Below are 14,058 nucleotides of genomic sequence, written 5' to 3'. Positions count from 1 at the left end.
TGCTGTCCCGGAGTTTTTCGGTAGTTTAATCCAAGGCAAAGATTTAACGCTCTTTTGATCTCCCAGTTTCTGCCATATTCTGGATAGAGGGTATGTAAACTTAAGCGTATAAAAAGAATTTGGACGTTCGTAATATTTGATTATTTTTTTAGTACAATTTTATTCCAAGATCTACTGCTATTAATGTACATGGTCAGGAGACCTCAGGAAGGTTCGTTTCGTCGACGTTGAACTGATATTGTGCGACTAGGTTCATGTCCACCAAAACCTACTACAGTCGAACCCTATTAAGCGGCCACCTATTAAACGGCCACCCCTATTAGGCGGCCACTGAATCAAAGTCCCGATGAAGTTTTTTCTATTGTTTTTACCTCTGTTAGCGGCCAGCCCCTTTTAAGCGGCCACTATCCATTTTCCCGAGGGTGGCTGTTTAATTAGAACGAAACCAAGTAACAAACCAACAATTTCATTCTACAGTGTGTTTGGGACTTGCATTAGGTAAGGTTGAGAATCTTTACGATTGCTTTCGAAAACGATAACGTCACGAAAATCCCGTGATTTCCCCGCCCAAGTTTTCCTCAAATACCAACGGTGAGTTTAAGAAAACGACGTTGGCAAGGGCAACGGGAACGTCGCTAAACACTGAAAAGGTTTAACGAGCACAACAATGGCTGTGCACGTACGTTACAGCTGGCGTTATAATTCTTGGTACATTTCTTTACCGTCCTCTACAAAACAATAACGTGAAATGACCAAATTCTGCGTTGTCTTCAGAACATGAACGACGACGGCTAAGTTTTTTAAATTTATATTCCAGCTGTGTTCCATATTCAGTTTCCAGATAGTTTTGACAGTGAGAAACACACTAATGACTCTAGGGTATCGCGAGATTCCTAGCTAAAATATAAGTTCATTTTTTAACCGACGATGTCCTTGGCGTCGCCGTCGTGTTTTCTTAAACTCCCTAATCTAAAATGACCGTTGATCGCAACGTTTTTAACTTTTTCTGGCGTAATATGGACGCGGCATTAATTACAGCGGCTTGTTTATCAGCTGTAATGACGTCAAGAAATCATTACAATAACAATACCTTTTTATTACAGCGGCTTGTTTTGTTAGCTGTAATTACGTCAAGAATCATTTCAATAGCAACTCTTAATTACAGCAGCTAGTTTGTTTGCTTTAATTACGTCAAGAATCATTTCAATAACATAGCCGTTAATTACAGCAGCTTGTTTGTTAGCTGTAATTACGTTAAGAAATCATTTCAATAACATACCTCTTAATTATAATTACAGCGGCTTGTTTGTTAGCTGTAATTACGTCAAGAATCATTACAATAAAAAAGCTGTTAATTACAGCAGCTTGTTTGTTAGCTGTAATTACGTCAAGAATCATTACAATAACATACCTTTTAATTACAGCGGCTTGTTTGTTAGCTGTAATTACGTCAAGAATCATTTCAATAGCAACTCTTAATTACAGCAGCTTGTTTGTTTGCTGTAATTACGTCAAGAATCATTTCAGTAACATAGCTGTTAGTTACAGCAGCTTGTTTGTTAGCTGTAATTACGTTAAGAATCATTACAATAACAATACCTGTTAATTGCAGCAGCTTGTTTGTTAACCGTAATTACGTCAAGAATCATTTCAATAGCAATACCTTTTAATCAAAGCGGCTTATTTGTTAGCTGTAATTACGTCAAGAATCATTTCAATAACAACTGTTAATTACAGCAGCTTGTTTGTTAGCTGTAATTACGTCAAGAATCTTTTCAATAGCAAAGCTGTTAATTACAGCAGCTTGTTTGTTAGCTGTAATTACGTTAAGAATCATTTCAATAACATACCTCTTAATTATAATTACAGCGGCTTGTTTGTTAGCTGTAATTACGTCAAGAATCATTACAATAACAATACCTGTTAATTGCAGCAGCTTGTTTGTTAACCGTAATTACGTCAAGAATCATTTCAATAGCAATACCTTTTAATCAAAGCGGCTTATTTGTTAGCTGTAATTACGTCAAGAATCATTTCATATAACAACTGTTAATTACAGCAGCTTGTTTGTTAGCTGTAATTACGTCAAGAATCTTTTCAATAACATAGCTGTTAATTACAGCAGCTTGTTTGTTAGCTGTAATTACGTTAAGAATCATTTCAATAACATACCTCTTAATTATAATTACAGCGGCTTGTTTGTTAGCTGTAATTACGTCAAGAATCATTACAATAACAATACCTGTTAATTACAGCGGCTTGTTTGTTAACTGCAATTTCGTCAAGAATCAGTTCAATAACAATACCTTTTAATTACAGCAGCTTGTTTGTTAGCTGTAATTACGTGAAGAATCATTTCAATAACAAATCTTTTAATTAGAGCGGCTTGTTCGTTAGCTTTAATTACGTCAAGAATCATTAGAGTAGCATAGCTCTTAATTACAGTGGCTTGTTTGTTAACTGTAATTACGTGAAGAATCATTTCAATAACATATTATTTTTTAGTTTCAGCGGCTTAATTAGCTGTGGCGACATTAAGCATCATTGCATTGGCAAACCCCTTCAGGGGTATTAGCGTGCATTTTCCGGGGAGTGCTCACCAAAGAGAATGGTAATCGAGCGCCGGAGGGAACAGTTTCACATGGAAAAACGTTGAGTATTTAGAAGCTTATGTTGCAGGTCAACCTTTGGGGTAATTGATAGATTTAACAGAAGACACTAGAGACTGTCAAACCGGCCGATTTGATTATAAAGACGCTTCTCCTTAGTGACTTTACTACCTTGCGGTCTAGAATACGGATGCCAGGATAAAATGTACCAATAACACAGCCAGCACTACATCTCAGGTTCTGTTAAAAATATAATTTTATTTACAAAATATAAAGTAAACTTACCCAAAATCAATTCTCTTTCATAAATATTTGTTTACTGTAGTCTTATAATTTCAATTTGTAATGTTCCTTCGTCTCTACAGATTTCTTTCAAACAAAACGAGCTGTAAGTTACGAACGATGCGTATTCATATGATAATAACAACAACAACAACAACAACAATAATAATAATAATAATAATAATAATAATAATAATAATAAATACAAATCCCAAATCGATTGTCAACTGTCAATAAATACAAACATTACATGGCCTAGCTACTAGATAATTATCTGGTACCTTTTCGACCAAATCAACCCGTAACATGTAATAGCTGTTGGCAAAAACAAAAAAAAGCGTGCAACGAGATATATAAATACCTGGCGCAAAAAGAAATCAAGATAATCACAACAAACCAAACTGTTGACTGAGGCCCCGTCCAAACCAGGCCAGATAATTTTAAAAACGCAGCTTTATTTCTACGGTCTGGCCTACCGTCCACACTAATCCGTCACGAAAACGGAGCTTTACGAAAAGGTTCTTCAAACCGGAGGAATTTGCAAACGCCGCCTTTTTTTTTTTGAAGACAAGCAATAGACTGCAAGGCCGATACTACGTGAAAAACGTTTCCAGACACCAACATGACAAGAACCGATAAAGTAGGATCGCAACAGTGGACAGCTGTTTCGCCCTTCTTGGGGCCGGTCAGCACTGTGTAGCGAAGATATGTAACGCCAGCCCAAAAGCCAACGCACATAAATTGCCAAGTGACCCGTGCACTATATCACGTTCAGTACTTTGAACTCACTTGCGCCCCGGCGTAATGTTGGAGGGGCCTGAAAAGAAACCCGAGCGCCCGTACTCGTTTCCTGATCTGCATCTTCCATGAGAAGATTTTGTCTTGCTCTACAGAGATCCGTGTGGTGTCTGTGATTGGCTGTTGCCTCGTTTTGAATTTTCGCGCGCAAGTAACAACCAATCAGAGAGACGACAAGGATCTGTGTAGTGCTACGTCATCATTATGGCATTCCCGCCCTGAATCACACAGGACACAAATGAGTGCGCGACATGGGTTTACATTGTGTTTTCATTGGAAAAGGAACTTTCGTTTCCTTAGTGTTGAAAATGGAGTGAAACAAGTGCCTGCACATTCTACCCCAACCTTCTAACGGTCAAGTATGCAATTATAATCCAAGATGGCGGCATCTAAAACCTGATCTGTCGAGCATTCCGTTCAAAAAAACATGGCCGCGCTGCAGGCTACAAGTACCTTATTGTTCTGAAAAAAGTTCTTTTCTATTGACATTGCAAGCTGTCACGTCCGCTTACGAGATAAAGTTGCGTGATTCAATCTGGTCACGAACTCACATTAAAGACCAAGTCAATGTTCGGCCAAGAATGGAACTTGTTCTCTCATTACAACAATTTTTTTTTTTTCACTCCCCCGGCCCGGATTGAGCTAAACCTTGTTTGCACTAACCGACCCATGCGGGGAAATATTAATCACACGAGCTTCACTTGGATTTTGTTGCAAGCTACCAAGCTCCTTGGCTGAGTCGTAGTTCCGTGAAGACGGTAAACAGTCAGTTTACTTCATGGACTGTTCACCATCTTCACACGTGTGAAGAAGATGAATTCGTCGGGAAAGCTCGGGTCCAATCCTCCGACTAGTGGCCAGTACCCCGGCGCCGCGACGGACCTTGAGAGAAATGAGAAAATTTAGCCCCCTTTTTAAAAGCAACGGCGAGTACCTCCCACTTCTTTCCTATTAAGTTTTTTTTTTTAAATTGAGTTAGAAAGAAAGAAAGCAAGCAAGCAAGCAAGCAAGCGAGCAAGCAAGCAAGAGAGCAAGCAAGCAAGCAAGCAAGCAAGCAAGCAAGCAAGCAAGCAAGCAAGCAAGCAAGCAAGCAAGCAAGCAAGCAAGCAAGCAAGCAAGCAAGCAAGCAAGCAAGCAAGCAAGCAAGCAAGCAAGCAAGCAAGCAAGCAAGCAGTCAATCAATCAATACTTAATTTAAAAAGGCCGTGCTGGGAGAAGAGAGTTACAGCGCAGACTACAGCGCAGACTCTTAATAACCACGGACGGAAACCAAGTTGTTGTTTTTGTTAGTGGCTGGCTCGGGTTGACTTTCATTTTAGCATTTACTGTTCGACGACGTTTGATGAAGAGTCGACAATGTGGCCTGTCACTGAAATCGACACTAGGGTAGGTCTAGATCGAGCTAATTGCTGTAATGATCGAGATAACGTCTGTAAAGAAAAGACCACGGGCCGATGAAACACAGCAAACTTGCTGAACAAAAACGTTATAACTCGAATAGAATAGGTAATCAAGCAGTCTGAGTGGGTGATTTTAATCACTGGCCTTCTCAGGAGGCCGGCTTAGTCGAGTGATATGGCGTGAAAAATGCCTTTATAACATCAAAATGAGTTTTCAGAAAAGCGTCTGCACTGTGGATGATAATGAAATAATATAAAACAAACTGAAGATTGAGTTATGAATAGTCAAGACTTTTTTTTCCCTCTGATTACCTACCAGGATGTCCTGAAGAAGTTTGGAAGCTTCTTGTTTGCTGCCACATCGCTTATACGCCTACAAAAATTAACCAAAATGACAACGCTTCAGTACTAACTACATGTATACGACTACACGCACGTTCGTCTACTTATATAAACCGTGCGCAGTACTACAAGCAGTAGGCAATAGGTAACTAAAACGACTCTTCCCCCAGGCTGAGTAAAATAAAATATATAAGAATCAGTGAAGAGATTTTTTATACCGATCTTAAAAGTAATCTTAGATTACCTGTAAAAGACTCTGTGGACTGGGATACACAGCAACTATGGCGGCTGCCATTTCAGCTGACACATTCCTGAACTGCTGGAAATGCTGCTGCCACACCTTCTTCAAACCCTCTCCTTCTTTTGATACCTTGAAATTTGAGAAAACGATTTGAACAAGAAAGATTTTCCAGTCTGACAATAATGTAAGGTTTAACGACATGAATAGGTATTCAAAAAACACAGGAAGAAAGTAAAAAAAGGTACGTTTCTGCGATACGATAACTAGGATTTTGATTTTCAGAATTCGTGACAGGAAGCACTCTACCTGTTTTTCCAGGTATAGTTTTCGTTCATGCAATTCTTTTTTACTCCAGTTACATGTCAGGTCACGGAAATGAAAATAAATAAATATATAATGTAAAATAAAACAACAACAACAACAACAACAACAAAAAACAATTTTGGGACAAGGGGAGCAGGTGAGAACAAGAGTTGAAAGTAGGAACCGGAACTGAGGAGAAAAGTGCTGTTACTTCTCCGAACCCGCCCCTCTGATTAGAGAATGAATCACTGCCTGTCTTGTCATCCAAAGAAATAACCATGAAACTTTGAAACAAATTCTTCCAAAGATTATGGTAGTAAGATATTTTTCAACAACAGTAAACAGAATTTGTAAGTTTATGGCAGCCCGTAGTACCTTCACAGATCCTTTTTCTCCGCCTTCAACACAGAAACTAAACGATTCCGGTTGTTTCTTCCTGTTAACAGAAAAAAAGTGGAAAACATGTTCATTATCCCTAGTAACCTCGCAGTTGTATCTATTCTATTGTATCTTCACTCAGTGCTGAGAATTATTCAGCATTTGGTATCCAGATTAAAATAACTGTTTTGTAATCGCAGTATGTCATTGAGTTAAATTATGGTTTTACATGTAATTTTTTGTGACTGTCAGGTATAAATGTTGCCTACAGAACGTCACAGGCAAAAAAATGCGTTTACGAAACATTTTCATAATGGGGTGGAAGTGGCTGAAATGAGTGTCTTTGAATATTGTTTTTTTTGTTTTTTTTGTTTTTGTTTTTTTTTATTCTATCAAAATTAAACACGCTCTCGCAACTAAACCGGAAAAATTCTTGGAACCCAAGGTTACAAGAGCCACGGCCACTCAAAGTTACCAGACTAAAAAAAGCACATTCCAATGCACTTGGTTCTTACTTGTAAGGTGCTTCAGCCACAGCTTTTGTAAACATGGTCAGCAGATCAGCAAACTCCTCTTCTGTTGCACACATGCGCACTCGACATTTCGGTTTCTTGATCTGTAGGGCTACAAGCGCCTCTTCGATGTCAACCCTCGACACCATGACACTCGGCCCAGACTCCTTGTTAGACTTCTTCCGTCTTTTACCGCTGAGATTTTCGGTGTCCGATGAACTTGAGCCTAGGACAGCGCTACGAAACTGACGCTTTTCTGTGAGCTTGACATCTCTTCAGAGAAGAAAATTCATGTTAGAATCAAACAGGGAATATTAAAACAGTGATAAATGGTTAACTTCTATATAGACCGGTGTAATGTTATGTTCCATGTAGCACTTCAGACAATTAACAATTATTGGACGAGGTTGAGCAATCAATAATTTGCCTTCGGCAAATCACTGATCTGCTCACCGTTGACAAGTCACGATATTTTGCGATAACCGAGTTCAATACTTGTTTTATCATTCGATCACCAAGTTTTTTTTCAAATTTGAAGCGCTCTCTGACAGCTTTTTCACACAAGACCGTGTGGTTTCAGTTGCGCATGAGTAGAACATTATTTGCAGCAAAACACATTTCGACGGTACTACGCATGAGCAGACCATTATTTGCGGGCAGTTATTTTCAGGTCACGTGGTGGGGCCGTTGAAAAGGAAAGAAAAAATGCATCGAATGAAAATAGAAAGCACTGGCATAACAACAATCAGAGAAAACCAAATGACGAGCCATACATTGAAACACACCTGAAATACTTCTCAAGACCAAGAACAACAATGGTAATAATTTTTCCTGGGTAAATAGTCAGGGCTCTTTCACAGAACGCGAGTAACGTTTCGTCGTCAGCGATAACAGAGATGGTAGGATTTTGCATTTCCTGAAACAAAAAAGAAATCAGGAAAAGGTGTAAAACGAGATACAATAACTAATTGCCTCTTACAATAGCGTTGTACTGTTAAAATAACAGGTGATAATAACGAAAATGATCAACTGGGGAAAGTTCCCTTGATGTGCCCTCAAGTACTTGGAGGCTTCAGGTCTTTGATTAAAACAAACGTATGGCAATCGGTTAGAGGAATGAATGTTCCGAACAGCAGCGAAGGAAGCCACAATTATGGAAAGGTGTGTAACTGATTAAATCGATGTCTCGCAGTTCTATGCTGGGATTTGACTTCAACATTGTCAGAGAAAAGGGTTTTTGCTGGGAAGGTCGGCTGTAGAAGTCAGAGCAACGGCAAAACATTGTAGCAGTTAATACCACAGAGGGTCGAACAAGCGACTCGACAGATTTGGGTACTCTTTGTATAAGGACTCGAATTTTTCTGTCCAAGCACAAAACGCCAACCGCGTTCCCAGGGCGAGAAAGGTCCCCGGGAACGAGGTTGGCAAAAAGCGTCAGAAGGGCGATAGTCGTGACGTCAGCTTGTTGTTATCGGTATATGTCCTGTTACTAAGCAACGCTTCTGTTGGAAAAAACGCGGACTCAGTTATTAAATATAGTGCCCTCCTGTACATGTTATGCACGGAGACGGAGTTACGGAGTTGTGAAACTGCTGAGGACTAGGAACAGCATGAAACATCGCGAAAATTCATAAGTGCCCACAAATACGAAATAGCTCTAAACGGAAGGACATCTCGGGAAAAAAAGTCTTCATTCAGACAAAAGTGACATTTTATCTCACCTCACGAAATTGAAAAACCAGTTCAACAAACTTGATCGCCGACAAACGAAGTACTGCATGTTGCTCGTCGGTAAAGGTAGTTTTAGTGGAGATCTGAAAAAGAAGATTGATTCAACCATCACGCATGCTTCTCTGATGGCTATCTACTGCAAAAAAAATACGTGGTTTTTTCAGATTCATCAAGAAAAAAAAAAACGTGAAATGAGCTCAAGCCAATCATGGCAGAGTGACTATGTTGTCTTTTATTTAAAACTCCCGCGCTTGCCGCTGGTTGCATGTTTTCCCGCGCTTGCTATTGGTTGCGTGGTTACCACACAAAGATCTCCCGTACTCCCTGAGGCGCTGTTCGTTTGTTTTCCCAAGTTTGTCGCTGGTTGCATGTTTTCCCGCGCTTGCTACTGGTTGCATGGTTACCCCACAAAGTTCTCCGATACTCCCCGCGGCGCTCACTTGTTTTCCCGCGTTTTCCAATAGTAAAATGTTTTCTCACGCTTGCGACATTATTTCCTGTGATTCCAAATAGTTCCACCTTTCCACCAGTTTCGTTTTTCCATTTTCACCGTTAATTACTAGTTTTGTCGCCTTGTCAGAGACAAGCCAAATCGCAGCCCCCCCAACCAAGAACAACTTTTGTCCTGTAACATAACCTTTTTCACTAGGGCCTGCATGTAACTGTACCTGAAGTGTCTCTCCTTGCACATCATGCTGGACACAAGCTCTCTGCCATGTGATGACGCCAGGAATCAGCTGCGATTGTGTCTTATGGCTTGCCCCTAGTGACTCCAGCTTTTGAAGGAGGATATTGTCCTCTGGTACTTGGCCATTGGTCAAAATTCCAGGATCAATGCAGACCACCATTTGCTTTAAAGAAAAATTTAACGAGGAAATTATGTATGACAAAAAAATGGGATCAACAACTACAACAATGACAAAAACACTGCCATAATAACAAAAATGACAAAAATAGTAATTAATGAAGACAAAGTTTCTCAGGCACAGATCCATACCAGTTTCCACAATTTTATGGAGATCGGTCAGATTTTTTAGCATGACCTTTGAAACTCGCCAAAGGAGAATTAAATCCAAACATTTCCTGCAGACCATGACCCCCAACCCTTCTAGAAGCTCGCACTTTCAGCACCCGTTGTTTCGGAAATGGCAACCATTTACTCTAGACCCGTGCCTGTTTCCAATTATTAAAGAAACATGAGCAAATTTTCTGTCTTTCTACACAATTTAGATTAGAGAGGCTCTAAGGTGGAACACCCACTTCCTATGGTCGAGAAAACATGGGCTGGTTCTTAGATTAAACTGCCCTTTACCTTGATACAGCCATCCAATCGATTGTTTTTCTGATTCATACTCTCTGCCTAAACCAAGAGAGAGTAGCAATAAATGTGTAATTTTAACAACCTAAATCTGTAACATGTATATACATCAACACAACAAATGAGAATCAGCCAAAGAGTTATTGAACCCTAAGTAACCAGTCACACCTGTTTAATATGCTGTACACATCATAAGGTGATTAAAAGTATGTTCTATTCACTGTAAGGGTCTAAATTTACTGACAGAGATAATTTTTGTCAGTTTAAACCAGGTGGTAAACAGAACTAGATATTGAAGATATTATTGAAGATATTGTATAAGACAATGTTGTGTTCAATTCACCAGAATGATAACACAACAACACCAGCAGTAAGATCAAGAAAAGACAGCTCACAACCTGAAGCTTGTTGGTAGTGTCATTGATGGGCTATGCTACACATTGTGTGACAGTCCTTAAAGCATATCAATTGTTCCCTTTTTCACTTACATTTCTCATTTAAGCGTACAAATATGGCTTGTCAATACGTCTTTTACTATTAATATTACAGTGGAACCTCAATTTAATGAACCTCTATTTAATGAAGTCCTGGATATAACGAACAATATTTTATGTCCCGGCCAGTTACAGTATAATGTATAGAATAGAACCTCGATATAATGAACCTTGATATAACAAATTCTTCGATATAACGAACATAATCTGGAAGCCCAAACATAAAATCTACCTCGATATAACAAATTACAATGTTTCCTTGTTTACATAGACAATTTTCTGTATAACCTCTATGTTGCAACATTTTAAAATTCCTACTCTGAAAGTGTCGCTCTTTTGTAAACAAAAGCTGCACATCTGCTCAAAAGTGAAAATAATTGATACTGAAAGCCACCATTCTTAATGAATTGCATCTCAAAACGGGGCACTTCTGGGTGATGAAAATTGCATTGAATTGCGTGACAGAAGTCACCTGTGTTACAAATCAATCATTAACTATGACCTCAACATAATGAACATTTTGGTCGTTTCCCTCAAATTCGTTATATCAAGGTTTTCGATATAACGAACCCTTGACTTGACAAACAAATTTGGCCAGTCCCCAGCGACTTTGTTAAATCGAGGTTCCACTGTAATGTACAGTTTTAGTCATCTTGTACGAGTTTACAAGCCCTGTGGTTTTCATGTTCCCTTGCCATTTTTCTGTCTATCTTTTGCATACTAATAACTGTAATTTCTTTGAATGTAGATCTTTTGTATGGCAAATAAAATAAAATGAAATATAAAATAAATAAACAAACCTTTTTCAGCAATTTTTCTTTATCTTTAGACATTTTTATCTTTTCTCTAGCTTGAGCTCTGGCTTGTTGTTCTTTCGCTCTTGCTTCTTTCTTTTCTTGCCTTTCACGTTCTTTTGCTTGTTTCTTCAGCTGAAAACAATATCTTGAAGCTTTAGGAAAACTGTTCACTGTGATGCAGATTGCTATATGAGTGCAGTAAGGAAACTAATTAAGTCGTGAGGAATAACAAGCATTTGTAGGCACCCCACTTAGACTAAGCTATGAGACCTGCCATTCCCAGTATAATGACTTGTAAAATAGACTGTGTTGTTCTAAAAAACATACCCACAGCCCTCTCAAAGGTTAATTAGGTTGGAGCCCTCAACCCACCTCTCTAGAAATTCCAGTTAGCTTCATATTTTCCATGTAATAACTTTCAACTGGCTTTACCCTGCCCCTCTCAGAAACTGCTGCAGCAATAAATCTTTCTTTACAATAAGTAATATGAAAATTACGTACAACATAAATTACATTGTCAGTAGTAACTTTCATATCCTTTTATTAATGGCTGCTATTTCTTTTTGCAATTAGTTTGGATGCCTGGCAAGATTTAGCTAATGAGCATGATAATTAACCATCATAAGTCCACGAGATTGTTTTGGATATGAGATGATTGATAGCCAATGAGGTGTGCAGAACCGAGTTGGCTACTGAAATCCTTTCATATCCAACAAGAGCGAGTGGAATAATTGTTTTATTACAAATGCCCCAAAATATAGAAAACCAAAATAAAATAGTTCTAAGTAAAAATGGCCCCAAAAATTATGCCTACGCTTACCACAATTGTATAATGACTCATATACCATGATGGTTAAGCCAATGAAAACTCGTAAATTGCATTATCCAATGATCCAGTTTTTAATCATGAAGGCTATACTTACAAGAGTTTCATTTCTGTGTCTTGTTATTTCCTCTGCTGACCTTTTCTTTCTCTTTGCTGGGATTTCAGAACCATGCCGAGAGTCCATATTGATGCTTTCTTGTGCACTTGAGTCACTACTTTTGTAATTGTCTGTACATGAACTGGGCAGAGATTTACAAGAATGGCCATTCCTTTCACTGCCTGAATACAAAGATGATGGTAAAACACAAGGAAGGTCATCACTGTCTTCACAGCTGTCAGTGTCATGCTTAGATGGAGATAATTCCATCAGTTTTCTGTCAAGTATTTCAGAGCACTTCTTTCTAGCAATCGTGTTCTTGTGTGAAGGACCTGCCTTTATGCTTTGTTGTTTTTGTGTTTCAACTAAAACACATTCATCCTGGCTGGTTGTTTGTGTTTTAGTAACACACGATTGTATTAGACTGTTTAGCTTGAACTGGCAGTCATCTTGACTTTCATCATCTGAGAAAGACAGATCAACAATAGCACTTGTTCGCTTGTTCTTTGAATCAGTTTTTGTACATTGTCCCCCTAGACGATCAGATGTTTCCTCAACAGCGATCGCATTGGGAGGTTTTGATTGAATTGAGCATCTTTTCCCAGGTTCTTTCTTATTCATTCTACTCTTCAAAGCACTGAATAAACTTCTTCTCTCTTCTTGGACAATTATGATGCCGTCATCATCATCTGTATCAGAATATACATCAGTGTCACTACAGTCATTCTTATTACTTTGCGATGAATTCATTCTATTAACAGAAGTTGATGGATTCTTGAAGTTTAAGGACTCAGTTGCATCCTGACATGGGGTTTCCAATGATGTGCTTTGAACGTCAACATCAACACTGACTATTGCAGGGAACTGAAAACACAAAATCAGGTCACTTCAAATTTCCACAACAAAAACTAAATACATGAATAAATGGCACCAATGGCCAGTGAACAGTTCCATTTTAATTGATTGAGATATATTTTTGATAAGTCAGAATTAAAAAGTTGCTGATCAAATGAATGAAATCAATAATTAACTTATTGTCGTCATAAAGCACTACTCAATGGGGCAGATAGGGGGATTTGAAACAGTCCCTTAGAAAATGATGGCAAATCACCCCTGGTAGGATTAATGAGATCAAGTTCCCCTTCCCCAATAACTTTTTAAAATATCAAATCCATTGGTTTCAGCGCTCTTTCCCTCGTCCAAAGTAGGAATCATGCAAAAAATAGTACCTTTCATTTTGTATCATGTACAATGACGTACTGATCAGTGACTTTTAGCCCGTGATCAGTAAATATTCTGCAAAAGGCCATATATACTCGATTTCTGCAGCTCTCTCGGGTCTTGATTGCATCGATGAGATCGATGGCAGTGAATCACGAAGATGGAACAAATGTTTTACTTACCTGACCATCCAGAATTCTGTTGATTGTCCTTGTTGCACTTCCCGTGATGATCAGATCCTTGGCTACATCCTTAGGATCGACGTCTGGGCACACGGCCATGACATTGGCGATCATACTTTGAGGTACAAGCTTGAAAGGGGAACCTCTGTCCCCATCCATCGCGTCCATCTTGGATTGCGCGCTTTTTTCGGAAAACCGCATTCTGTATTGCGCGCGGGCTTACACAACGCCAACCGCCAACCGCGCCGCTTTACGCATCACGGAGAATTTTTTTCACCAATCACGCGTCACGTAAGAAAGAAGTAAGTACATCGCCAATTTTACTTTCTCAACTCTAAAAGCGTCGTTAAAAGAAGAACTCTGCCAATCCAACTACAAAAATGCATCGGCAAATGTGTGACCTCTCACGCGAAAACTTTCCTCACGGTATCCGCTCGAACGGCTGAACGCACGGCAAGTGAACGGATAATTTGAATAACAATAGTCAATTTACTTGTTCCAAGATATCTTAAGACTACTTGGTTCTA

At 39.0% G+C, this 14,058-nt stretch overlaps 1 protein-coding gene across 1 annotated transcript; it reads right to left on the bottom strand.

Annotated features, from left to right (window-relative positions):
* Positions 1 to 2,842: 2,842 nt before the first annotated feature.
* Positions 2,843 to 13,747, bottom strand: LOC110054006 (uncharacterized). Its single transcript, XM_020760337.2, has 12 exons — positions 13,532 to 13,747; positions 12,129 to 12,992; positions 11,209 to 11,337; positions 9,909 to 9,956; positions 9,265 to 9,447; positions 8,587 to 8,679; positions 7,651 to 7,781; positions 6,869 to 7,138; positions 6,351 to 6,411; positions 5,676 to 5,801; positions 5,406 to 5,462; positions 2,843 to 4,571 (listed from the first exon to the last, which is right to left on the bottom strand). The coding sequence occupies exons 1-12, from the start codon at positions 13,730 to 13,732 to the stop codon at positions 4,461 to 4,463; spliced, it is 2,274 nt and encodes a 757-aa protein (XP_020615996.1). The 5' UTR covers positions 13,733 to 13,747; the 3' UTR covers positions 2,843 to 4,460.
* Positions 13,748 to 14,058: the final 311 nt, after the last annotated feature.

The sequence above is a fragment of the Orbicella faveolata genome, unplaced genomic scaffold (genome assembly GCF_042242905.1).
Source record: "Orbicella faveolata isolate gen_17 unplaced genomic scaffold, um_ofav_v1 contig_2, whole genome shotgun sequence".
In the NCBI taxonomy this organism is placed as follows: domain Eukaryota; kingdom Metazoa; phylum Cnidaria; class Anthozoa; order Scleractinia; family Merulinidae; genus Orbicella; species Orbicella faveolata.
This window is presented reverse-complemented; position numbering and strand designations above follow the sequence as displayed.

Excerpts from the sequence above, each read along its gene's own strand:
- LOC110054006 (XM_020760337.2), bottom strand. The coding sequence starts at position 13,732 with ATGCGGTTTTCCGAAAAAAGCGCGCAATCCAAGATGGACGCGATGGAT. Across the intron at positions 5,463-5,675 it reads GTCCACAGAGTCTTTTACAG|GCGTATAAGCGATGTGGCAG; the intron begins GTAATCTAAGAT and ends TAATTTTTGTAG. Across the intron at positions 4,572-5,405 it reads AACTTCTTCAGGACATCCTG|GTCCGTCGCGGCGCCGGGGT; the intron begins GTAGGTAATCAG and ends ATTTCTCTCAAG.